The sequence below is a fragment of the Taeniopygia guttata genome, chromosome 26 (assembly GCF_048771995.1).
Source record: "Taeniopygia guttata chromosome 26, bTaeGut7.mat, whole genome shotgun sequence".
Taxonomy (NCBI): Eukaryota; Metazoa; Chordata; class Aves; order Passeriformes; family Estrildidae; genus Taeniopygia; species Taeniopygia guttata.
The window spans coordinates 3,299,853-3,327,306 of NC_133051.1; the positions used below are offsets into that span (position 1 = coordinate 3,299,853).

The 27,454-nt window shown below is 47.0% G+C and overlaps 1 protein-coding gene across 1 annotated transcript; it reads right to left on the reverse strand.

Annotated features, from left to right (window-relative positions):
* Nucleotides 1-2,817: 2,817 nt before the first annotated feature.
* ELK4 (ETS transcription factor ELK4) lies at nucleotides 2,818-25,754 on the reverse strand. The gene is made up of 5 exons (XM_030291866.4): nucleotides 25,609-25,754; nucleotides 15,548-15,763; nucleotides 13,360-14,289; nucleotides 10,331-10,447; nucleotides 2,818-7,863 (listed from the first exon to the last, which is right to left on the reverse strand). Exons 2-5 carry the CDS (start codon nucleotides 15,752-15,754, stop codon nucleotides 7,765-7,767), a joined length of 1,353 nt encoding a protein of 450 aa, XP_030147726.1. The 5' UTR covers nucleotides 15,755-15,763; nucleotides 25,609-25,754; the 3' UTR covers nucleotides 2,818-7,764.
* Nucleotides 25,755-27,454: the final 1,700 nt, after the last annotated feature.

Sequence of the window (27,454 nt, forward strand, 5' to 3'; positions counted from 1 at the left end):
GGAATCAAATCCCACAACCTACTCTGGGGTTGGAATCAAATCCCAGGATCTGCTCTGGGGCTGGAATCAAATCCCAGGATCTGCTCTGGGGCTGGAATCAAATCCCAGGATCTGCTCTGGGGTTGGAATCTCTGCCAGGGCTGGAATCAAATCCCAGGATCTGCTCTGGGGTTGGAATCAAATCCCAGGATCTGCTCTGGGGTTGGAATCTCTGCTAGGGTTGGAACCAAATCCCAGAAGGGTTTGGGAAGGCAGGATCTTAAAAACCTCCTCAGTCCATGTCCCACTGTCCCAGGTTCCTCCAGCCTGGCCTTGGACACTTCCAGGGATGGGGCAGCCATGGATTCTCTGGGGAATTTCCTTTTTTTCCAAGCAGCAGCTCTTCCCTGCCATTCAGTATCTCCAAAATTCCCGTGGGACAGAGCCTGGAGCTGTTGAATTGTCATTTTCCTCCCTCAAGGTGAGTCTGGATCGTGTTTAGCTCATCCCTGGACTTCAGGGACACCCTCCTGCCTCAAAGCCCACAGCTGGAATCTCTTCTGTGATCCTGTACTGAAACTAAACCTAATTCCAGGCCAGGCTGGAGCACCCTGGCGTGGCGGGTGTCCCTGCCCATGGAATGAGGAGGTTTTGAAGCTGCTGCCACCCCAAACCCTTCTGAGATTTAATTCCAGCCGATTTAAATCCCTCCAACCCCACTCAGGCTGTAATTCTTCCCCAGCTCCACAGGATGCCAGTGTTCATCTCCTGGACCTGCCCAGAATAAATCACCCGGAATAAAACACCCCCAGAGAGCAAAATCCCATTTACAGCAAAATAAACCCTCAGTCTGTCCTCCCTGAGCCCCTCCCAGCACGAAATGAGCACCAAAATTTGGGAAGGAATCGCCCCAGTGTGTGGCACAGCAGGGCTTTGAAATCTCTCTCATTCTGTCCTGGCAGATTTGGTAAAAATAAAACGCTGCTCAATGTGTCCTCAGTTAAAATCCACCATCACATTTATTTGGCTTGGTAATTCCAATCTGCATTTTGGCTACTTAGAGAGAATAAAAATCCTATTTTAAGGAGATTTTCACCAAAATAGCACCTGATTTAGCTAAACACTTTAAAATACATTTTACCTCAATGTCTGATGAACTCCCTGCTTATCACATCCCCTGCAGCTGTAACTTTCTATTTTCTCTACTGAAAGTAAAAAAAAACCCAAAAAACAACTCAGTCAAATGAGCAGAAACTTTGTTAAAAATATTTATTTAAAAAAATACAATTGTTTTGCATGTCTGGTTGCACATAACTATTAACATATGATTGACTTGAATTTGCTACAATGCTTTTTTTAAAGCCAGCTTGCATTATACAAAGCAAAATCCCTCTGTCAGTTCTTACATAAAATAGTTTTCTTTAACTATTCCCACCCCATTAAAAAAAAAAAAAGATTGCAATACATAGATTTTTTTATTTTTATTTTGTTTTTTTTTTTTTGCACAAAAATCGAAGCAATAGAAAAAAGTCACCTGATTTCTCAGGAAAGACCTTCATGATGTTTGAATAACAATTCCCAAAGAGTCACTTTGAAGTGTCAGGACAGTGCAAAGGAAATTTTGCATCTTTTTGCCTCCTGTTTGTATTCAAACCTGAAATGTGCTCAAACAACTCCATCCCTGCCCTAATCCAGTTGCTCATACTTTGAATTTTCAGGAGGATTTACACGCTGAAGGTCTTCCTAAATGTTATCTCAGAAGGTTAAATAAAAGCAAAATTTAGTAACACTGAACAATTACTGAAAACTTTGGCTATTTATGTACTTGCATTACATACCAGCATTTTTTTTTTTTTTAACACAATGGCATTAATACTCTAATAAGGTATTTAAAAATAAAAAAAGTTAGACTGAGAAGCAATTCTGTCCCAGGCAGGGTCACCTAGCTGGAAACGAGGGGTGATTTTTACAGTTGTCTTGTCCAGAAAAGTCTCCAGTGCAGGAAGTTTCAGACACTCACTACAACGTTATTTTGCCTCTTGAATTTGTACTTTATATATATATATATTTATATATATATATGTTTATAGAGAAAAAAAAAAGTAACTCTGTTCTGGAAAGAGCCACTGGAAATGTTCCCCTTTCTGCTTCTTTCAGGGGATTTTGCCTCATGAATTTGTACTTTATATATATATATTTATATATATATTTATAGAGGAAAAAAAAATGCAACTCTGTTCTGGAAAGAGCCACTGGAATTGTTCCCCTTTCTGCTCCTTTCAGGGGATTTTTCCCCTGATTGTTCTGAAAAATCTCAGCAAGGTCAAACTGGGGAAGGTAAAAAAATCCAGCCCAGAGTTCCAGAGCTCGGGATCTGCTCCCAGCTCCCAAAAAACTGCCAAGAACGCAGCTCAGCCTGAAAATTCCAGCAAGGATCCCACCCCAAAATCCCCTTCCCAAACCAGATGTGCACTCCAGGAACAGCACACAGCTGGATGGGGGTGCTGCAGTGGCTAAAAAATGGATTTAAATCGATTTAAATCTATTTAAATCCCTTCAAGACACACAAAAAATGCCCCTGCCCAGCCCAGGGAAGCTGCTGGATCTGTGCTGGTTCCCAGGATTCCTGGGAATTCTGACTCCCAAAATTCCTGCTGGAGAAGGATTCACCCCCAGATGAATTCCAGCTGCCCTGATCTCACACAGGACTGCTGTTTTCCCCTGGAATTTTCTCCCTTTTTTGGTTTTTTTTTTTTTTTTAATTTTTTGATGATGAATTCCAGCTGCCCTGATCTCCTTTCGTGGACACGACCACTGCATTTCCCGAGAATTTTTCCCTTTTTTTTTTTTCCCCTTCTCCCCACAACTTTATTATTCCAAATCAACTTCTCAGCTCTAAAAACAGAGGGGAAGAAGCATTAAATGTGCTACTGTACCCATCACAAAGCACTGTGACGTACATAAGGCCATCTGGTAACACTGCAACAGGCTACAAAACAGGTTGGAAAAGGGAATTTTAAGGAATTTTTCAAAGGATTTTCAGAATTTTTCAAAGTTACGAAGAATAAATCTCAACCCTGTTGACGGAGAATGAAAAACGTTTCAAAAGTGTATTTTATACATAGAAAAAAAAAACTCTGTGCAACTGAACAACAGCACAACGACGACGACAGGAAATTAAAAATCAACACAATTTTAGGTTCAAAGCTTGGAGGGGGTTAGGACATGCTAGGGGAAAATAAAAATTAATAAAAAACAAGCCAGAAACACATCCCAAGGAGCTGAGGGCAAAGCCAGGGGTTGGAATATTGGAGCCCAGCACACAGCACACTCCGGGAATCACGCACAGTGCTCCAAAAAACCACAGAAAAATCACCCCAAAGGAAAAAAAAAATCAAAATAAACAACAACAGCTTCCAGTTATTGGTACAGCACTGCTGAAAAGGGCTCTACAATGGGCTCCACTCACATCCCTGATTTCCAAAGGGTCATTTCCTCCTGCTTTGAGATGAAAACCTCCTGCAGCACAACCTCAGCACAGAAATCTCTGAAATCCAGCCCAAAATTTTGTTCCACGCACACAAAACTACTCCAAAACACATTTAAGACACTTATTTTCTTATTTTCTTTTCAGATGTGGCAAAGCAACAATGTCAAAACACAAACCTTTGGCAACTCACGAGTGCACGCTGGGGCAGGATGGGTCTGAGTGTTAAAAAAGGGGGAAAAAAAAAAACCAAAAAAAACCTCCCAAGGGAGTGTGAAATATTTCAAAGCGGCGACTGCGGAGTGCAGAATCTGCTCCAAGGGAGGATGGGGATATTTATATGGAATTTTGGGAACACATCCTGCCAGGCATGACCCACGTGTGCTCCAGGCAGACTTAAACACTGAGGAATCCAAAAAAAAAAAAAAAAAAAAAAAAGGGAAATAAATGATAAATGATAAATGAATAAAGCCACAAGAGAGGGGCAGAGCTGCAGGTTGTGAGCTCAGCTGGAGGAAAAGCTCCAGGAGGGGAGCAGGGCCCTTCACCCCCATCCCAGCTGGAATTTCCAGGGAATCCCACAGGGATGCAGCTCCCCAGGCTGGGGGAAGCTGGGGAAGGGAGATCTGCACCTCAGCAGCTCCACTGCCCTCAGAATGAACATTTAAAACCCAAAATATTCCATTTGTGAGACAGCCGAGGTTTGAAAATGTGTCAGAGGGGGAAATGATCCCGAGCAAAGCATTTCTGTTCTCCATCATCCCAAAGATCCCACAGGTCCTGAAGCCTTGGGAGGCTCCAAGTGAAAAGAAGGAATTGTCCAACTCCAGGAATTTTATCTTTTCCCACCACAGAGCCGGAATGTGCCAAAACCTGGGCAGGGAACTGCATCCCCTGCTGAGGACGGGTCTGGAACAAAGCTCTAAACCTAAAGCTGTTGCTAAAAAACCCCAAAATTCCTGAATCCCCCTCTTTTTACCAGGATCACCTTCCCAGAGAAGACAGAAAATCAAGGATTTCATAACCATGGGCCATTTTCCTGCTGGCACGGGCTGCTCCTGCCAGGAACCCTGAAAATGCAGGATCCCAAACAACAGCTCCACATGGAAAAAAACCCCAAAAAACCAAGAGATTCCCAGGAGCAAGACACAAATTCAGCTTCCATGCCCTTAAATCCTACCAGATTTTTGAATTTTCGGGATTTATTCCCATCTCCAGAAGCTGGGGAGGATGCTGGATTCTTGTCTGTCCTCTACCAAACTCTTTTTGTTCTTTTCCTTCCAAATGCTTTGACCTTCCACACAACCCAAGCCAGCCAGGAACGAACTGATGCAAAAATCACCAAGAATTCCACAAAACCAAAGCTACTCCAGCAACAGGAACCTAAGGGGAAAAAAAGCTTCTCTAATGCTGCATTTTTAATTTTTTTTTTTTTTTTTTAATCACCACGGTACAGAACTAAAACAGAATCTACTCTAACCCCACCTGCCCTAAGTTAAATTAAAAACAAGGAGCTGCACAAAAAGTGCTCCTGAAGTGACCTAAAGAACCAGCAGCTGACAGGGAGGCTCTGTCAGGAATGCGAGCCAGGAAAAGCTGGCAGCTCCCTGGCAGGCAGCACATGCACAAGGAAATATTCCCTTTATTTCCTGAAATAATTTTCAGTGACCTGAAAATTGCAGTGGAGAAAAGGCAGCAAAAGCTGCTCCTCTCCCTTTTCCATCAGCTTTCCCTCCTGAGCTTCTCATTCTGATTTTTTTGGGGTTTTTTACCTGGTGGAAACTTTCCCATCCAGGGAATTCAATCTTCTCATTCCACAAAAACTCAGCATTCCCACAGGAAAACCTGGATTCTCTGCGGCACAGCAATTTTGGGAAGCTTCTTGGAGAGGAGCAGGAGCCCACAAATAATATTTTTTTTTGGGCTTGACCCTCTGCCCAAAGCCATAAAAGCTCACAAAGAATTAAGTGCACAAATTTTTCAACAGCTAAACTTGGCTTTTCTCCACAGGGGAACAAGGGGGAAAGGGAAGCAATTAAATTGCAAGTTTTTAGTGCTCATCATTCATGAATTTTCAATTCAAATCCCAGCCTGCAAATGTCAAAAGTCCACATATTTGGTAGGCATAAAATTGGCCAACCTGAACCAACCAAAGTGCTGCTATTTATACATAACTCTAGAAAATTTCCCAGAGCAGGCTCCAAAAAAGCAAAAAAAAAAATAAATTCCAGATGCCTGCTCTTCATGATCACCTGCAGCTTCGCTTCTGCATGTCAAAAATAAAAATTAAATTAAAACAAAAGGTCAATATTGCACATTTTAAGAGCTGCTGGCGCAGGAATTTCCTCCTGCATCTGCTGATGTCTAAATGTGAAGCATTTTTTTGCCTCTGACAGGAGCCAACAGGAAGACAGGTCACTCCATGAGCTCACTCCCTGCTTCTCCACCTGAAAAAGGAATATTTTTTCTCCCACTTTTCCCCTGGGCAGGTGAACAATGCCCAAAAAAAAGCGACTCTGTTCCACCCACCTGTCCCAGGTGTCACGTCAGGAACACACAAAAGTGGTTTTTTTTTTCTGTATCTCAATGGCAGGATATAGAAAGGGAACATCACTGCAGGAAAAGAAAAGTCCTGGGTGTTTGTTGTGGCTTTAAAGGGAATTCCAAGCCTGCAAAAGTGGCAGAAGGGAAAAAAACAAAAAAACCTCTGGAAAAGTTTGAGTTCACCACTTATCCGTGGAATAGGTGCAGTATTTACAGCAAACACTGTCAGCTCCTCGTGCTGGAGAGGGGAAAATCTTCCTCTGCTCGTGGCAGCTCGCAGGATGCTGAAGGAAAGAGATGTCTCCATCTGTTTTTCTGGGAATATTTTATGGGGAAGATCCTCTGACACCCCCAACTCACACCCAGAAGTTGCTGCCTGACATCAGACGACTCAAATTGGAAGGACACAGACCCACAGCCCAACACAGCCAAGCTGAGGGGCTGAGAGAGGAGCAGCTCTCGTGTTTCCCACCCCTCAATTTTCTTACAAGGCCACCTGAGGTGTAAAAATCCACCTACACAAATTCCACCTCACCTCCAATAACGGCTCTGGAGAACAATTCTGCATTTTTAATCCAGGACACCAAGGAGGTGAAAGCAGATTTACCACCAGGCTGAACCCCGTGGAACCCCTCAGCCTGCTTTGGGGTCAGTGCTCCCTCCAAAAAAAATAAATCAACAGCTCCACTGCAAAACCTGGGGTAAAAGACAGCAGAAGAGGAGATTTTCCACGTGGGGAAAAGCAGGAAGCTTTCCCAAAATTGTGGAGAAAAGAGGAGCAACACTAAATGCTGGGATGTTGCTGTTCTCACTCACCCTGCTGGGCCCTGGAATTGCAGGTCAGGCAGCAACCTCCCCTAAAAACCCAAGGAAAATCCCCCAAAAACCCAAGGAAAACCCTCCAAAAGTGCAGGGAAAATCCTGCTGCCATCCTGCTGATCCAGCAGGGAGCTCCCAGGCTCTGGCACAAGAAATGTTTGGACTCCAGCATTCAAATTGTGTGAGAAGTGAGAGGAGCTGATCCCAACTGTCCATGGGGAAGGGAAGGGAAGGAGGGCGGGGAAACATCCAAAATCCAGCCCCACCTCTTCTCCCAGGGGCTCCACAGAATTGTCCTGGACATAAACTTGGAATAAATCCTCGAAAAAAAAAATCCTTGCAAAGAAAAAGGAAAAAATAAAAAGTGAGAAGGGCAGCAGAAAAGCCCCGGCTGCTTTTGTTGCTGCACAAGTTCTGGTGCCCCCGGGGGCAGAGCCGACAGCACACACCCCAAAATTCATTCCCCAATTTTTCCTGGAATGCCAGCTTCCATCAGGATCCAGGCTTCTCCTTGCTGAGCACAGGAAGCAGAAGAACAGAGGGTTTTGTTTGTTTGTTTTTCCAAGAGTCACATAGAAAAGCCTCCTCCGGTGCTGTTTGCTGCAGACTCAGTTGCTCCAACACCACCCAAAATTCCTTTTGGACAGGTGGGAAAAAACCTTCCAAACCGAGGAGGAGAAGAGACTGGAGCTGCAGCTCCTATTAAGGCGTTTGCATATACATTCCCAACCTGGGTTCTTCCAAAAAAGGGGGGAATTTTTGCAAAAAAAAAATGGTTTTTTGTGTTTTTTTTTTTTTTTTCTTTTTGATCCGGGAATGGCAACAACTGTGGAGAATCTCTGTGGAATTACAAACTGCTCGCTTTAAAAAAAAGGTGTGGTTGAAGGGAAGTGTCCCACGGTGTCCTTTCGCAGGAATTCCAGGAATTCCATGTGCTATGTCTTCTGGAGATCCGGGGAAAAGGGGCCGGGGGTGGAGGGTCCATCCAGTCCCGACAGCGTAAATGGGCCGTGACTGTTCAGCACTGATGGGAACTGAGAGATAAAACAAGAATTGTCACAAAAAACACTTCAATTCATGCTGCTCCAGTATCTGTGCACAAAAAACAGCAAAAAAAACCCCAAATGTAACAACAAAATAAAGAAAATCCACCCCAGAGTTCAAGGATGCTCTTGGCTTCTCACTTTTGATTTCTTTTTTAATGCAAAAAAAACATTTGAATTCATGCTCCTCCAGTATCTGTGCACAAAAAAAAACCCCAAATGCAACAACAAAACAAAGAAAAGTGATCCCAGAGTTCAAGGATGCTCTTGGTTCTCACTTTTAATTATTTTTAATGCCAAGAGATTCCACTAAAAAACATTTCAATTCACTGCTCCTCCAGTACCTGTGCACAAAAAAAAACCCAAAAAAATCCCACCAAATGCAACAACAAAATAAAGAAAATCCACCCCAGAGTTCAAGGATGCTCTTGGCTTCTCACTTTTAATTTCTTTTTTAATGCCAAAAAATATTTCAATTCATGCTCCTCCAGCATCTCTGCATAAAAAAAGGGGGAAAAAAAAACCCCAAATGCAACAATAAAACAAAGAAAATCCACCCCAGAGTGCAAGGATGCTCTTGGCTTCTCACTTTTACTTTTTAATGCCAAGCTGTGGGACAAATAAACATTTAAATTTACTGCTCCTCCAGTATCTGTGCTCAAAAAAAACCCAAATGCAACAACAAAATAAAGAAAATCCACCCCAGAGTTCAAGGATGCTTTTGGCTTCTCACTTTTGATTTCTTTTTTAATGCCAAAAAAACATTTCAATTCATGCTGCTTCAGAATCTGTGCATAAAAAAGGGAAAGAAGAACCCCAAATGCAACAACAAAACAAAGAAAAATCACCCCAGAGTTCAAGTGGCCTCTCACTTTTAATTTATTTTTTAATGCCAAGCGGTGCCACAGTGACCCCTGAGCTGAGCACTGCCCCACATTCTAATTAAAATGTGATTTTAATCTGGGTTGTGAGGAAAAAAAGGGTTTAATTGCCCCTCAGTTAATGAGCAGCTGTTTCCAGGCTGAAATTCCCTGTTTATTCCCCATCCTCGTGGCACAGACGAGGAACTTCCTTCATCTCCATGGAGATGACAGATCCCAACCCAGATTTCATTAAATTCTTTCGTTTCAATGGGATGAAATGAAAATTTAAATGAAATTGGGTTCAATTCTACCCCTCGTCTCAGCAAATTCAGGCAGCAAATGTGGTGATTCCAATGGCAGAGCGGTAATTCCAACACCAGAATGGAAGTGTGAGGGGAAAACATGAGAATTACAATTAAAGGAGGGGTTTTTTCCTTAAATATTGTGGATTTTTGTCCTATACAGTAAAAAAAAACCAAAAAAACCCAGGCCTTGGACACTTCCAGGGATCCAAGAGCAGCCACAGCTTCTCTGGGCAACTCTGCCACGTCCTCACCAGCCTCACAGGCAGGAATTTTATGGATTTCTTCCATAAAAATCATCAAAAACTTTGCCACACGTCATCACAGAGATCAAACACGCACTCTTTCTCCTCATCAGCTGTGAGATTAATTCATGTTTTTCATCAGGAATGATTGGAACGACCGATAGGGTGGAAAATTTCAAAACTGAGGAAAATCCCAACCATTAAAAAAAAAAAAAGTTATGGGGAGGAAATTTTTACAGGAAGAAGAGACCTAAAAAAGAAAAATAATCTCTGTCTAAAGCAGCCTGTGGTGCTGTAAATCTCAACCACCCCTGAAACACCAACATTTATGTGAAAAATGCAGATTTTATGATTGGCTTTTCGCAAATTGAATATTATATGTGCAATGTTAGAAAGTTATGCTGTATTAATTCTCTTAAGTAGTGTGATAAATGTAGTTTTAGGTTACAACTTAACATTAAAATAGAAACTCTGTGGTACAGAATTTGAGATAATCAAGAAACTTTTCACACAGAAATGGTAGCAAAAGGGGACCCATAAAAAGTTGCAGCCTAATTATCATAAAGACAATTATTCTTCCATCTTTTTGGAACCACCAGGATAAAGGAGAAATTGACAAAAACCAGAAAAATTCTTAATTTGCAAGGAATTTATGCATAATATATGAGATATATGAATATGCAACAGGTATTGCTTTTAAAGTTATTCCGTTGTTCACATGGGATGCTTTTAGTGACTCGGTGTCCAAGAGCATCCAAACATCCGTAATTCTTTGCTTTTTATTGTCTTGTAATTGTCCTCACTCTAAACTTTATTACTCTAACTGCATTATTATTAAACTTTTAAAATTATTATTAAATTTTAAAAACCAAGCGACTGGCGTTTTCCCACGATTTACAACACCCTGAAACAAAAACGGGTAAAAAAAAAACCCCAAAAAACTAAAATCAACGCCTGCAAAGGGGTGGGAACCAACAACTCCTGTGTTATTTTGGCTGTAAATATTGGGAATAAGGGGAAGGGGCTGGGAATCCCTGGGAAAACTGACCTGGAAGAGGGTGTTAGCACCTTGCAGGCGGGCAGGGCTGAGCGGGGCCACGGGGCTCAGCGTGCTCCAGAAGTGGATGCTGGAGAGCAGCGGGCTGGGGGTCAGCAGGATGGGAGTCTGGAAAGGCAGGGAAAACACCTGTGAGCGCTTTTTGCCACGGAATTCCAGTCTTTTCCATGGAATTACAGCCTTTTCAGTGGAATTCCAGTCTTCCTTGTGGTATTCCAGTAGGAAAATTCCAGCCTTTCCCCTGGAATCCCAGCCCTTCCCACGGAAATCCAGCCTTTCCCATGGAATACCAGCCTTTCCCCATGGAATTCCAGCATTTCCCCACAGAATTCCTGCCCTTCCCATGGAAATCCAGCCTTTCCCACAGAATTCCAGCCTTTCCCATGGAATTCCAGTCTTCCTCATGGTATTCCAGTAGGAAAATTCCAGCCTTTCCCCTGCAAATCCAGCCCTTCCCATGGAATTCCAGCCCTTCCCATGGAAATCCAGCCTTTCCCACAGAATCCCAGCCTTTCCCATGGAATTCCAGTCTTCCTTGTGCTATTCCAGTAGGAAAATTCCAGCCTTTCCCCACGGAATTCCAGCCTTTCCCATGGAAATCCAGCCTTTCCTGTGGAATACCAGCCTCTCCCATGGAAATCCAGCCTTTCCCACAGAATCCCAGCCTTTCCCATGGAATTCCAGTCTTCCTTGTGGAATTCCAGTAGGAAAATTCCAGCCTTTCCCCTGGAATCCCAGCCCTTCCCATGGAAATACAGCCTTTCCTGTGGAATTCCAGCCTTTCCCACAGAATTCCAGCATTTCCCCACGGAATTCCTGCCCTTCCCATGGAAATCCAGCCTTTCCCACAGAATTCCAGCCTTTCCCATGGAATTCCAGTCTTCCTCGTGGAATTCCAGTAGGAAAATTCCAGCCTTCCCCTGGAATCCCAGCCCTTCCCATGTAAATACAGCCTTTCCCCACGGAATTCCTGCCCTTCCCACAGAATCCCAGCATGGAAATTTCAGCCTTTCCCCTGCAAATCCAGCCCCTCCCATGTAATTCCAGCCTTTCCCATGGAATTCCAGCACTTCCCCATGGAATTTCAGCCTTTCTCCATGGAATTCCAGCCTTTCCCACAGAATTCCAGTGTTCCTCGTGGAATTCCAGCCTTCCCTCACAGAATCCCAGCATGGAAATTTCAGCCTTTCCCCTGCAAATCCAGCCCTTCCCATGGAATTCCAGCCTTTCCCACGGAAATCCAGCCTTTCCCACGGAATTCCAGTCTTCCTCGTGGAATCCCAGCCTTTCCAATGGAAATCCAGCCCTTCCCCACAGAATTCAAGCTTTTCCCATGGAATTCCAGCCTTTCCTGTGGAATTCCAGCCCTTCCCATGGAATTCCAGCAGGGAAATCCAGCCCTTCCCACAGAATCCCAGCATGGAAATTTCAGCCTTTCCCCTGCAAATCCAGCCCTTGACATGGAATTCCAGCCTTTCCCGTGAAATTCCATCCTTTCCCATGGAATTCCAGCCACAACACCCCCTCAGCTGCCAGGAACTCCCATTCCCTCCTTCCTGCTGCTCCTCCTCCTCCCTGCCAGCCCCATCCATCCCTTTTTTCCCCCAAAATCCTGCTGGAAGCCCCAGCAGAGCAGCTCCTCCTCCACTCCAGCACTCGGGAAAAGTGGGATTCTGGGATTTAAAAAGGAAAATAAAAACCAACGGGAGCTCCTGGTGCCACTGACAATGCCAGCAACAACAAAAGGAGTTTCCATCCAGCTCCTGGATATTCCAGGCTCACCAGCCAAGCACTTCCCGGGGTGCCAAAAGAAAACTCCACTTGGATTTTGGGGTTTTTTTGACTTTTCCCCTGTCTTCAGCCTTCCAGTTTTCAACCAGCAGCTCCCCCATGGTCTCATTCTAATTCCAATTTATTGCAGGGCAGAGATTACAGAGATACAGAATGATTTAACAGCCCTGCTGGATCCACTTCTCTTCCAAGTTTTCCAAGAGACATGAAAGCTTTCCTTTCCCACACAAAGATAACAACCAAATTAAGCAGCTGCTCTTATTGCTGCTCGCTCACAAGAGTTTGGCTTTAACTAAATGTTACTAAATGAGCAAAAACAAGCTCAGCAGACACCTCTGTGGGGCTGCTTTTGAAGGATTTTCAGGCCCAGCTGAAGGATTTTGGGGCAGGGTTCAGGAAAAATGAAGGATTTTGGGGCAGGGTTCAGGAAAAATGAAGGATTTTCAGGCCCAGCTGAAGGATTTTGGGGCAGGGTTCAGGAAAAATGAAGGATTTTCAGGCCCAGCTGAAGGATTTTGAGGCAGGGTTTAGGAATAATGAAGGATTTTCGGGCCCAGCTGAAGGATTTTGGGGCAGGGTTTAGGAGAAATGAAGGATTTTGGGGCAGGGTTTAGGAAAAATGAAGGATTTTCAGGCCCAGCTGAAGGATTTTGGGGCAGGGTTCAGGAAAAATGAAGGATTTTCAGGCCCAGCTGAAGGATTTTGGGGCAGGGTTTAGGAGAAATTAAGGATTTTGGGGCAGGGTTTAGGAAAAATGAAGGATTTTCAGGCCCAGCTGAAGGATTTTGGGGCAGGGTTTAGGAATAATGAAGGATTTTCAGGCCCAGCTGAAGGATTTTGAGGCAGGGTTTAGGAATAATGAAGGATTTTCAGGCCCAGCTGAAGGATTTTGGGGCAGGGTTCAGGAATAATTCAGGATCCTCCTGGCAAGGTTTACAAAATCCTGCTGGAGCTGGTTTGGGTTTTGCCTCCACATGCCAGCTCTGTGTGCATGCCCAGCACCTGGGCACACTTTGGGGTGAGTTAACACCAAATTTGTGTTTGATTAAAAAAAAAACAACCAGGGAGTGACACCCTGAGTTTCAAATCTCCGCATACAATGAACTGTTAATTTTCCACTTGCTGTTTTCGAGCATAACATCATCACTATTGTTAGTTAAAAACAAAAAAAAAAAAAAGAAAAAAGAAACCAGGAAGGGAATTGAGGGAATTGAAGGGAATTTGGTCACCTGAGAGAAAAGTGCTGGAGTAAGAGAAGCAGTTGGGAGGGAAGGACTGAGGATGCCCAGAGGACTCGGATCGCTGCCCGTGATGACCAGAGTGGGAGCCAGCTCCAGCCCTTTGGGTTTTTTCGATCTGGAGAGGTGATTGGCAAATTCCTTCTCCAGCCCAGCTGAATCCTGCTGCTCTTTGGGCTCTGGGGATTGGTGCTGGAGGCTCTGAGCCTGCTCCAGCTGCTGGGAAGCCACAGATTCGATGTCCGTGTCAATGTCCAGGTCGGGGTTGGAGCTGAGGGGCGGCGAGGGGGGCGTGGAGGGCACCTGGAGGGCAGGAGACACCGAGGCCATGGGCGGGGTCGGGGTGAAGCTGGTGCTCAGGTTTGGCAAAGGTGCTGGAGGAGCTTCGGGGACGCTCAGCTTGGGCAGGACGAGCGTCTCCAGGCTCTGCAGAGTCTCCTCAGAGCCCAGGGGAAGCGAGGAGGACACGGCCGGGGCGGCAGAAGCCGTGGAGGTGACAGCCACCGCCGAGGTGGTGGAGACCAGGGGGGCAGAGGGAGGTTTTTTGGAGGGCATGGTGACAAATTTGATGACAGAGGGAGTGGGGTCCTGAGGTTTCTTCTCCGCCAGCTTCTCGGCCGGGTTCTCGATCTTGATGGACCTGAAGAGCTTCACGCTGGAGGAGTTGAGGGAGTTGAGGGTGAAGGAGGAGTAGAGGCCTGAGTGGATGTAGTCGTTGCGGCTGGAGGCTTTAGCACAGGACTGGGATTTCTCCTTCCCACAGTTTTCCACGTCCTTGGGGGCGCTGGTCACCTCCCCAAAGCCGGGCATTTCGGGGTCCCCCTCGATCCGGCCCACCACCAGCGGATCCATGTTCAGGATCTCCGGGTACGACACGAATTTGTACACGAACTTCTTTCCATTCACCTTCTTAATGATATTCTGAGGGGAAGAAGACAAAGTATATTTAGACCTTTCTTCAGATTAATTTTCTTCCTACAAACACTGCCTAAAATAGGCAGAGGAATTAAAGTTGGTAATCTTTCAGCCAAAAAAAAAAAAAAAAGAAAAGAAGAATGTTTCTTCTTTTCCTGTTTTAAAAACACCCTGAGTGTTCCAGTTCTGCTCCCAGAGCTGGCAGACAAAACACTGCAACAGGTGAGCTTAACCTGACATGAAACATACTAAAAACAGCCTAAAAACTGCTAAGAAATCCTGTTTAACATGACAAAATGCCCATTAGCCCCATCAGCTGGGTACACTACTGGTAATTTAACAGAAGAACTTGCTAAAGGGTTTCTCCAGGACTGCAGAAGTGAGAGCTTGCACTTCAAATCAAACCACTATTCTTAATAAGATGATAATAAAGGAAAATAAGCAGCTGAACTCGTCAGCAGAATGCAGGCTAATCAGTTATTTCAATACCACAGAACTGCATCTGTCAAACTTGTTTTGCTCCTCAGCGAAATGCCACACACACTTTGGACTTGGAATTATCCTTATTTATCACTCCCTGATTGCTGCTGAGATCTCTCAGTACCGAGGCAGATTTGTGGCACTCAGTAAGGAACAGCAGCACCCTCCCACCTGCTCCAGGCTGAGGCTCCTCAGAAACTGGGGGTTATTTTTATCTGCTCCACTCACACACCAGCAGTCGTGGGATAAAGGGAAAACAAAGGTGAGACTCGAAGATGTTGGATAAACAAAGGCTTCTTACTCTGCTGGGCTGAAAACAGTGGTCAAACTAAAGGTGACATTCTGAATACACAGAGAAAATAAAAATATTTAGGGCTGAAAAATGCTTATTTTGGAAGAAATAAATATAAAGAGAAAGCTGCAAAAAGATCTGAAAGTGGGGAAATATTCACGTGCTCCAACATCATCCTTTACCTGGATTTTAACCCTTTCAAGGGTGTATATTTTTGGAAGGGGAATTAAGATCCAAAGGCAAATTTATATTAGCAAAGACACCAAGCCAACACTTCTTGCACCAAGCCACCAGAACCTCCCAAAACAACCAGCGAGGAGGAAACAGTGGAAGGATAAAAATTTAAAAAACCAACCCAACACCTTTAAACAAAGCAGCCCAACTTCCTTCAGCCTGGCAGAGGCACAGCAGTGCCACCCCTCCCTGGGAGGAGGAGGAAACCGAACTCCTCAGCTGAGAGGGACGAGGATTGGAGCAGCATTCCCAGCCTACCTTCACGTAGTAGTAGCGCAGCGCCCGGCTGAGTTTATCATAGTTCATGCTGGGCTTGTTCTTGCGGATCCCCCAGAGCCTGGCCACCTCCTCTGCCTGCAGCAGCTTGAATTCCCCGTCGTTGGAGGTCCAGCAGATGATGTTCTTGTTCTGGGGCTCTTGGAGCAGCTGGAGGAGGAACTGCCACAGGGTGATGGCACTGTCCATAGCAGAGAGCTGCAATTCAAAAGGAAGGTTAAGCCCGGAGCATTTCCCTACAAAGAGGGGGCTGGGGGGGGATGGAGCAAGGATTGTTATTTCCAAAGCCAGCAAGAGTAAAAAAATTATTAGTCACCAGTCGTGAAAGATGTTCCCTGCAGAACTGAGGGGCTGAGTGCCAACTCTGGCGTCTCCTCCCACATGTCAGTACTTTTCACATGGGTTATATTTAGCCTCATTTAACTAAATCAGGTCACTTTGGGTAAGTTGCAGTGAGTCACTAGCCCCAAAAAAAAAATGTTTCCAAGTTGTTCCATGTTCACCCACTCCAGCTTGTGCTGCTTTGTGAGAAAGAGCTCAGGTACACCCAGGTAGGGATCAAACCACCCCCTCACCTCCTCCTTTCCTGCTCCCGCCTCGGAGGGAACACAGCTCAGCCAGGAACTGCAAAGCTCCAGGAAGATGCCAGAGCCAAAACAACTCCATTTCCCCTCAGTTTTCATTCCAGCCTCTCAATCACCCCAATCTCCCTTCAAATCTTTCTTTTCCAAACACTGCCTTTGCTTGGCTCTCCACTCCTGCCACGTCTTACCCACGTCAATGATTTAGGCTGGGACTTTCTAGGACTGATATTTGCTCCAAAGTTGTTGATGCATAAATTCATCAAGGACAGACCAGGCACATAACATTTCACCTCAACCATTTATGACTACACCAAAGAGTATTTCCACAAATATTTTTAACAGAACACTCATCATTCTGGATTAGATACAGTGTGAATTTAACCAGGCAAAATATTAATTCAGCACCTCTATAGATTCTCTTAGTCCAGAACTGTTTAATTAACACAGCTTAAAATTCTTCCTGCGAAATAAAAACAAGAAAAAACGCTCTGGGGTAGTGAATAACACTGGATATACATAACTGTGGGAATACAGGGATTCCCTCTGGCTGCCCTGGCAAGTCTGGGACCCTGGCAGGGGTCAGGAACCCCCCTGGACAGAGCCCCCAGAGACACTGGCTGTGATCTCTGGCCATGGAAAAGAGTTTTCAATCTTACAGGATGAATTACAAGCTCTGAGTGTTTGATATAAGCAATAATTAAGTGTGGCACGGGTGCAAAAGTAAAATTTTAGGTTTCTAGATGAGGGGTCCAAAGGGGACAAGATGGAGGAAATTGGGTGTGTCTTGTCCTTTTTCTCCTTCTTCATGCCCTCCATGTTTCACTGTGGTGTTGGCATTTTTCTGTTGGTTCAGGCTGGGGACACACTGTCCAACGTAGGTGACAGATATTGGCACGTTATTGTAAATCCAGCACAGGTAGTTTGTGGTATTTAATGTTTGTACCATCCCACTGAGGGCAGAGCCCCACACGCTGCCCTGCAGGACAGAGCTGCGGCAGGGCAGCAGAACATGGTAGAGATAAACAGAATAAACAACTTTGAAAATCAGCAGAGACAAATTATGACTTTTTCTTTGGCAGTGGGGCTGAAAGACAGAGACTTTCTACAGTCTCGGAATCATCAATAGCACAGATTCTGACACATAACCACGATATTTTTTCCCTTAAGTAAAGGATGTCTAGGGGTTCCATCTGGGTGAGTTTGATATTCAAACACTAATTTCAAGCTCCAAAGCAAAGGCATCAAGGCCTCGGGGAGCAGGAGCAGGCTGCTGCTGGTCGATGTGCTGTGTACACAGGGATCCAGCCCGCCCTGCCAGCTCATCCGTGCTCCCAAAGCCTTTTATTCCAATCTCATTATGCCCAGCACTTAGCCAGCCCTATATAAGGAAGGGAACGGTGTCCAGGGGAGAGGCTGAGCACTCAGGGAGCCCTGGGACAGGATTAGAGCTGACAGTTCACACAGGGCTTTGGGGGGAAATTGAGGTGCCCCGAGGCATGGCACCTTTTTGGGCACTGTGGCATTTCAGCCCTGGTGCAGAATCCCTGCCTCATGGCACACGGGCTGATGGACATCGATCCAGGCAGGTAAATTGCTGCAATTAGGTGGAACAATCTCAAAGTATAGGACACCCACACCCCCCTCGTTAGATTGGCCCGAGGTGCTTTCCCTGTTAATTACTGCACACGTACAACTCCCTGCTTGCCCAAATTAATTGCTCAGCACTCGAAGAAACTGGAGGCCGTGCTTCCAGACTCTTCTCACACTGCTCTGCGCCGTGCCAGCTGGTCCATACAGGATTTAGGGACCAGGCAAACCCCTAAAAACCCTTCCAGGACCGGCTGCTGTTGCCATTTGCCCCCAGCACCCCAGCCTGGGAACGGTGTGCCTCGTTCTGCACGGGATGATGCAGCCACACGTGGTGGCACGGAGAGCACGAGGACTTGGTTCTGCCACCCAGCAGAGCTGTCAGAGCCCTGAGATGTGCTCAGCAGAGCAGGCAAACGAAGCTGAGTGATTATTCCCACGCTGCGTTCATCTCCAGCACTCTGGGAGCACTGCACCAAACTGATGCAACGTGGAAATCAGATTAGCAACAGGATTTCACACTGGCAAAGGCTTTTTTTCTTTTCCCCTCACCCCTCCTGCTAAAAATCCACGCAGCTTTCATTCCAGAATTGAACTGGAGTTATTTAATGAGGCTGCTTCCTTTGAGGAAGTTCCACCTTGCTGTTAATTCCAAGCTGACCCAAGCCAAGCTTTGCTGCTCAGGTCACAGCTGGGCTGGAACCCAGCTGGAGATGCACAGAGCAGCACGAAGTTCTGTGAAACAGCACACAAAGAGTGGCCAAAATGATGGAAAATACTAGATATTAAAAAACAAACAGGAAAAAAAAAACAAAAACAAAAAAAAACACCTTTCCCAGAGATGAGCTAAGTCGTTCTGAGGAGCTCTTAACCAAAGTTAAGAGTTCACGCTGCTCCAATCCTGCATTTTCCAGCTGGAAGGATCCTCAGGCAGGATCAGCCAGAGTTACAGACTGTACTGGAGTGCAGTTTTGATCAAGTTCCTCCTGATGTTTCTGGCATTTGCAGCTTCAGGCGTGTCACGATTCTGTCCGTCACTCAGAGGACACATGGCACATCCCCAGCTTGGAAAAGTCTTGTCTCAGAAACATGAAAAGGGTGGAGAGGCCTCACTGATTCCCTGGCTGTCACTGAACAGGAGCAGAGAGCCTTCTGGAATTGTTCATGGGTGGGTTTTACTGCATAAAACAGAACGAATATTCCTCTTTCTTAAATATTCACTGCAGTCATCTGCAGGGAATGGTGGAGATCCCGCAGTGGAACCTCATGGAAAATTCAAATAAATGGGGAATGTGGAGTTTTTCTGGAGGTTCTACCCAAAGGGAAGGCCAGAAAACAACCTTGGACAAAGCAATGGGAACACATGTGGATTTTTGCCCCTTCAGAGTCCAGGAGAGAGCTCTTAGCTGGGAAAGTCCAACATGTATCAGGAGACAATGTTGTGTCTCATTTAACTTTAGTACCAGAGCAGAAAACTACAAAAAAATCCTCAAAACAAATCCTTGTTTTTCCAGGAAAAAAAAAAAAGCAGAATATAAAAAAATCCATCACACAAGATGTAAAATTAAAACCAGCACAGGTGAGCTGAGCACCACCAAATGTGGGGAAAAGGTTTTTTCCTTCTCCAACACTCAGGGCAGGAGGCAGCTGCTGCCTTTCCTCAGCCTTTCCCTTGGCACCAACAGGGATGAAAAGTGGCTCAAGACCCCCCTGCTCTACATGACCAAGGGTGAAATGTTCTCTCAGTTTGCAAACAGCATTTCAACTTTTAAAATTTCCTCCAACAGCCCCACTCTCCTCCTCTCACAGCCCTCCAGCAGCACAAAAACCCATCCTAAACCCAACGGTTTTCCTCCAGGATGAGCACACCAATAATAACTGCTAAACATCCCTGGGTGAATGTGGGAACCCAGGGCTTCCCTCTGGCTGCCCTGGGACCCTGGCAGGGGTCAGGAACCCCCCTGGACAGAGCCCCCAGAGACACTGGCTGTGATCTCTGCCCATGGAAAAGAGTTTTCAATCTTACAGCATGAATTACCAGCTCTGAGTGTTTGATATAAGTAATATTTAAGTGTGGCACGGGTGCAAAAGTAAAATTTTAGGATTCTAGATGAGGGGTCCAAAGGGGACAAGATGGAGGAAATTGGGTGTGCCTTGTCCTTTTTCTCCTTCTTCATGCCCTCCATGTTTCACTGTGGTGTTGGCATTTTTCTGTTGGTTCAGGCTGGGGACACACTGTCCAACGTAGGTGACAGATATTGGAACGTTATTGTAAATCCAGCACAGGTAGTTTGTGGTATTTAATGTTTGTACCATCCCACTGAGGGCAGAGCCCCACACGCTGCCCTGCAGGACAGAGCTGCGGCAGGGCAGCAGAACATGTTAGAGATAAACAGAATAAACAACCTTGAAAATCAGCACAAACTAATTATGGCTTCTGCTTTGGCAGCGGGGCTGACAGACAGAGACTTTCTACAATCTCAGAATCATCAATACCTCAGATTCCGACAGGTGAAGGTTCTGCTCCCTCCTAAGAGCCCGTGGAGAAAGGAAAAGAGAAAAGGGAATGAACCTGAGAGCCTTTCCCTTCCTGCACCATGTGAGCAGGAGGAAAAAATAGTTGCTAGAGGCAGAGGGCAGCTCTGCTTTGTAATGAGGCAGCTAAAATAGAGCACTATTATTGTCTTGAGATCTTCTCCCGACGCCTACGGGTGACCCTGGGAGTTCAGCAGGAGCTGCCAGGCTTTGGCACAGAGCTCCCAAAAAACCTGAGCCTCTCCTCTGCTGGGCTTTGGCATGGGTTTATCCAGAAAAGCCAGGATTTGGGATTTGTGCCTTGCCCTCTGTGGGGTTACAGGGCCTGGAGGCTCGGCTTTTCCTGAGAATGGGAGGCAGCAATCACAGGGTTTAGGAAAATCCAAATATTCACTCTCTGTGCTCCTTCTGCACGCCCTGGGAAGGGAGTTAAGGCAGGATTAGGGGGGTTTAGGCCTGTCCTAACCCCCTCCTTCGAGGTCTTCTGGCAGATTTCCTGTGCTTTGACTCGACACCAAATAATCCCCAATAATCTTTCACCTCCATTTGCTGCAGCAGCATCTGCAGCCTGATGACTTCTGCAGATGGGCTGAATAAAAAAAAAATAAATAAAAAAAGCCTTGTCAGGCCCCCAGACAGGAAAGAAAGGCCCGGAGGAAAGGAAGGATGTCCCAGGCACACAGCAAAACCATCCCCAGCAGGGCTGAGCTGTCCCCAGTGTCACACCCAGGGGACAGCCCAAAAAAAGGCCCCAAAAACGCAGGGAGACACAGGAACGGCTCCTGGGCCCAAAATAAAAATGGGAATAAAGGCAGCAACAGGTCTGGGGATGCTCATGGTGCAGGTGAGCAAATCAAGGCTTCAATTTCAGGAAAATCCACCTGGAAATTCCAGGAAAATCCAGAAAAAATGCAAGAAAATCCAAGAAAATGCAAGAAAATACAGGAAATTCCAGGAAAATTCAGAAAAAAAAATCCAGAAAATAAAAAAATCCAGGAAATTCCAGGAAAATCCAAAAAAAGTTCATAGAAAATCCAGGAAATTCCAGAAAAATCAAGGAAATTCCAGAAAAAAATCCAGGAAAACCCATGAAATTCCAAGAAAATCCAGGAGAGCAGAGCTTGTTGTGATTGCAGCACACTCCCCAAAGCGATTCCCAGGGATTTTCAGCACTTTGGGTGCTCGAGCAGGAGGAATTCTGCAGCCAATAATTCCTGCTCTGTTGTGCAACATCGCTGTGGACACAAGGCCTTGGTGGAAAACAAACAGACTTGGGTGAAGGAGAATTTTGGAGGTCACAGGCCCAAGGCCACAGTGAAAACCTCAAAACCTCAGCAGGATTTCCCCCTTTTCTTTGTTCAATTAAATAAATTAATAAATAAATGGCTTTTATTGTAATGATGAAGTGTCCAATTAAAATGGATATCAAAATAAAACCAGTTTCATCAGCAATGTCCCATTCCTAATAAACCTTTCCGAAAAGCTTTTCCAGCTCCTGGGGCTGTGATTCACCTCAACCGGTACTTTTAGGATTTTATCAATTTGAATTAATTTTAGAAAGAGCCTACTGTCAAAAAAACCCCCAAAAAACCACCAAAAAATCCACAAACCTACTGTCCAAAACTCCACACCCTGACGTGGTGGGAAGCATAGCAGGGATTTGAGTCCTTTTCCAGAGCACACTCAGGTGAAATGCCAGGTAAAAGCCTCTTAAAATGTATAAAATAAAGCAATTAAACAAGGAATTCAAACTAGAGACGCAGAAATCTACACTCCTCAAAAAATTCCAACCCCTGGCAGCTTTCCAAGTAGTAATCCAATCAAACCATCTCTAATAAATAACAAAAAAAAAACCAAACAAACAAGGGAAAATAAGGAAAAAGCACCCCAAACTCCAAGAAATTCTTGTTTTCCCCTTGCCTCTGGCATTGCCTGCACTGTTGTTCCCAATCCAGGCAGGAAAATCAGATTATTGTGAAGGAGAAGCCGTGGTTATCAAGGCAGGAAGTTCCTTGGAAGGAAATGCTGAAGGATGTCCTCATGATAAGAGCTGCTCCAGAGTTTTCCTGACCTAATCCCACTCCAAGCCTCTCTTTTTTTTTTTTTTTCCTAAACTCAAAACAAATGTTGTAATAAATTTTGTCTCCACGGCTCAAAAATTGAGCCCCTTGAGACGAAAGTAAGGTGTTTTTATCAAATATTTGGGGGGTTAGGAACCAACTGTTTCAGCTTCTAAGTCCTAAGAAAGAAATATTTATTTTTCTTTTTATTTTCCAGTTTTTCCACAGTGTTTTCTGGCCTTCCCTGCTTTTCTGAATTAGCCAAGATCAGGAACAAACCATGAAGGACAACAATGACATCAGGATTTCCATGGGACTCAGGGCTGCAGACTCAGGTTGGCAGCAGATGAGCCAAGCAGCTTTCTGGGGATATTTTAATATTTTAATCCTGACACAAAGAGGCCCCCTTTTGTTATCAAATACGGTTTTGAGGATCACACCTGACTTTTAATGTTCAACCTGAGGGAAAACAGGGGGAAAAAGGGGATTTTAGAGCCCTCTCTGTGTAATTCCTGCAGCTGCTACAACCCCTCTGCTCCTTCATCCCTGTCTGACATCCCACCCCTGATTATGGACAGACCTCATTTCCCTGATTTTCCACCCTTGGATCAGCATTATTCCTTTCCTAACTCTTTTTTTTGTTGTTTAAGATATGAGAAGGAAAGGTTTAAGACACACAGAGGGAATGGGAAACTTCAAAACCAAAAATCCTTTGATGGGTTTGTGACCCTGCTGGGATTGTTCCATAAAAACTCTGATTTCCTGGAAGCTCCTAAGGAGATTACACTCACTTCCTCCTCATCTGGGCCGAGTGTTTACCAACAGCAGATTAAATTGGCTTGCACAGGCACAATCCCTCTGCTGGAAGGAAAATCAGCCCTAATTCAGAGCAGGAATAACCCCTCCTCCCATAAAAAATCCCAGGTTTAAATTCCTTCTGGATGGTGAAAAGGAAATCAGATTTCAGCTGGAAAAGCTCCCCTGGAACAATGTTTATGGTACACTCAGCCCCGTTGCCATGGTGATGGAACAACTCTTCCCTGCAAACAGGCCCAGAGACCCTAAAAATAAACAGCCCAGGCGAAATCCCCGTGTCAGGCAGAGGGATGGGCCAGGTGAGAAATCCCAAAAACAGCCAGAGCCTCCAAAGCAAACCCCTGCCTCGCTCAGGAGCTGCTCCTCCAAAAAAAATCCAGCCAAAACATGAATTCAGCACTTAAAAATCAAACCCAGCTCTGGACGGTGTCCAGCCCTGCTGGGGATTTTTGGGGATGGAGAGGAAGGGAGGGTGCTGGGGGTGGAATACAGGTATGGGATGTGTGTGTGTGTACCAGAGAACACCAACTAAAAAGCAGGATTTGCAGGATTTGCATACTTTCTCCTCTGCCTCCCCTATTGATGTGGGCAGGAATCCACCCAGTTCAGACAGGGGAGTGCAGGAGGATGAAAAAAAAAATAATAGTGGTGAAGAATTAAAAAAAACAACAAAAAACAACCAAACAAAAACCCAGCAGCCATTGGATCCAAGCAGCCCTTGGAGCCAAATAACCAAACCCTGGATCCAGACAAAGACCTGCACCCAAAAATCTCCTGCACCCAAAGATTCCCTGCATCCCACCCAGTCAGCCATGAACCCAAACAGTCAATTTCTGCACCCAAAAATTTCCTGGTCTCACCAAGCAACACCTGGACCCAAACAAACTCCAGGATTCCACTGAGCAATCCCTGGATTTGAACAGCTCCTAGACCCAAACGAGCAATTCCTGCACCTAAAAAAGGTCCTACATCCCACCACCCAGCATCTGGATCCCAAAATCGCCAGGATCTCAACCTCCAACTCCCAACAAACCCTGGATCAAAAAAAACAATTCCTGGATCCCAAAATCTCCAGGATCCCACCAAGCAACGTCTGGATCCCAAAACCTCCAGAATCCCAACATCTGACTCCAAACATAACCTGGATCCCAAAAAACAGTTCCTGGACCCAGAAACCTCCAGAATCCCAACATCTGACTCCAAACAACCCCTGGACCAAAAAAAAACAGCTTCTGGATCCCAAAATCTCCAGGATCCCACCAAGCAACGTCTGGATCCCAAAACCTCCAGAATCCCAACATCTGACTCCAAACAACTCCTGGACCCTAAAAACCAATTCCTGGACCCAAAAATCTCCAGGATCTCAACCTCCGACTCCCAACAAACCCTGGACCCTAAAAACCAATTCCTGGACCCAAAAATCTCCAGGATCCCACCACGCAACGTCTGGATCCCAAAACCTCCAGAATCCCAACATCTGACTCCAAACAACCCCTGGACCCTAAAAGACAGTTCTTGGACCCAAAAACCTCCAGGATCCCACCACGCAACGCCTGGATCCCAAAACCTCCATGATCCCACCAATCAACCTCTGGATCCGAAATCCCAACATCGGACTCCAAACATCCCCTGGACCCTAAAAACCAATTCCTGGACCCAAAAGCCTCCAGGATCCCACCAAGCAACGCCTGGATCCCAAAATCTCAGGATCCAAACATCTGACTACAAACACCCCCTGGAGCCCGAAAAACAGCTCCTGGACCCCAAAACCTCCAGGACCCAACAGCTGACTCCAAACAACCCCTGGACCCAAAAAAAACAGTTTCTGAATCCCAAAATCTCCAGGATCCCACCACCCAGCCTCTGGATCCCAAAATCTCCAGGATCTCAACCTCCGACTCCCAACAAACCCTGGACCCAAAAAAAACAGTTCTTGGACCCAAAAACCTCCAGGATCCCACCACGCAACGCCTGGATCCCAAAACCTCCAGAATCCCAACATCTAATTCCAAACAACCCCTGGACCCTAAAAACCAATTCCTGGACCCAAAAACCTCCAGGATCCCAACATCTGATTCCAAACAACCCCTGGACCCTAAAAAACAGTTCTTGGACCCAAAAACCTCAAGGATCCCACTAATCAACCTCTGGATCCGAAATCCCAATACCGGACTCCAAACATCCCCTGGACCCTAAAAACCAATTCCTGGACCCAAAAACCTCCAGGATCCCACCAAGCAACGCCTGGATCCCAAAATCTCAGGATCCAAACATCTGACTACAAACATCAAACCACCCCTGGACCCTAAAAACCACCTCCTGGACCCCAAAACCCTCCAGGATCCCGCCAAGCCCCCCCAGGACAGAGCCAAGCCCCCAACCCCGCACCCAAACCGCAGCCCCGGGGCGGCGCGGGGGGCACCGCCCGGCGCTCCCCCCCCGTCCCGCCGCCCCCGCTCACCGAGGAGGAGCCCCGCCGGTGCCCGGGAGCGGTCGGTGCCGGTGCCGGTGCTGCCCCCGCCGTGCCTCATGCCCGGCCCGGCCGCCGGGGCCGCATCCCGGGCGGGCAGCGCGGCGCGGCCGCTTCCACACGGCCGGGGGCGCGCGCGCGGGAGGGACCCTCCGCGGCCGCCGTAGCGCCGCTTCCGCCCACGGGCCCGCGGGGCTCGCGGGAGGCGGCCAATCGGAGCGCGGCACAGGGAAGGCGCGGACCAATGGGAGGGCGCGCTACGGGTGAGGGGCGGGGCCGGGGGCGGGGCCTGGGGCGCGGGCGGGACGCGCGGTCCCGGTGCCCGGGCCGGGCCATGTGCGCGGGCCCGGCCCGAACGGACCCGAACGGGCCCGAACCGGCCTCGAATGGCCCCGAACCGGCACAGAACCGACCCCGAACTGCCCAGAACCGGCCCCGAACTGCCCAGAACCGGCATACAACCGACCCCGAACGAGCCCGAACCGCCCCGAACCGGCCCCGAACTGCCCAGAACCGGCACAGAACCGACCCCGAACTGCCCAGAACCGGCCCCGAACTGCCCAGAACCGGCATACAACCGACCCCGAACGAGCCCGAACTGCCCCGAACCGGCCCCGAACTGCCCCGAACCGGCCCCGAACTGCCCAGAACCGGCACAGAACCGACCCCGGACGAGCCCGAACTGCCCCGAACCGGCCTCGAACTGCCCAGAACCGGCACAGAACCGATCCCGAACGAGCCCGAACCGCCCCGAACCGGCCCCGAACTGCCCCGAACTGCCCAGAACCGGCACAGAACCGACCCCGGACGAGCCCGAACTGTCCCGAACCGGCCCCGAACTGCCCAGAACCGGCACAGAACCGACCCCGAACGAGCCCGAACCGCCCCGAACCGGCCCCGAACTGCCCAGAACCGACCCCGAACGGGCCCGAACCGGCCTCGAACTGCCCAGAACCGGCACCGAACCGACCCCGAACGAGCCCGAACCGCCCCGAACCGGCCCCGAACTGCCCAGAACCGACCCCCAACTGCCCAGAACCGGTCTCGAATGGCCCCGAACCGACCCCAGACGGGCCCAAACTGCCCAGAATGGTCCCAAACCGACCCCAAATAGCCCCGTACAGTCTCAAACTGGCCCCAAATGGCCCCGAACCGACCCCAAACCGCCCTGAACCACCGTGAACGGCCCTGAACAGGCCTGAACCAACCCATGTTGGCTGTTCCCAATGTTGGATATTCCCAGATGCTGGATATTCCCAATCCTGGCCATTCCCAGTGCTAACTATTCCCAATGCTGGCTATTCCCAATATTGGATATTCTCAGTGATGGCTGTTCCCAATGTTGGGCATTCCCAATATTGGCTATTCCCAATGTTGGGCATTCCCAATATTGGCTATTCCCAATGTTGACCATTCTCAGATGCCGGATATTCCCTATATTGGCCATTCCCAATGCTGGCTAGTCCCAGATATTGGATATTCCCAATGTTGGCTATTCCCAGGTGTTGGACGTTCCCTATATTGGCCATTCCCAGTGCTGGCCGTTCCCACATGTTGGGCATTCCCAATGCTGGATATTCCCAATGTTGGCCATTCCCAGTTTTGGATATTCCCAGATGTTGGATATTCCCTATATTGCCCATTCCCAATGTTGGCCATTCCCAGATGTTGGCCATTCCCAGATGTTGGATATTCCCAATGTTGGCCATTCCCGGATGTTCCCGTGGCTCCCCAGTGGCGATGTCCTTGCCCTGCCCAGGCTGAGGCACAGCAGGAGGGATGCCTCATGTTTTGGATTTTCTATTTTTCAGGTTCTGTTCTACTTTAGTGTGCAGTT

What these genes read in the sequence shown, in the direction of transcription:
- ELK4 (XM_030291866.4), bottom strand. Translation starts at nt 15,754, where the DNA reads ATGGACAGTGCCATCACCCTGTGGCAGTTCCTCCTCCAGCTGCTCCAA. An exon ending in CTCCAGCACTTTTCTCTCAG is followed by an intron (nt 10,448 to 13,359) that starts GTGACCAAATTC and finishes CTGCCTTTCCAG; the next exon opens with ACTCCCATCCTGCTGACCCC. An exon ending in GTGCTAACACCCTCTTCCAG is followed by an intron (nt 7,864 to 10,330) that starts GTCAGTTTTCCC and finishes TTTATCTCTCAG; the next exon opens with TTCCCATCAGTGCTGAACAG.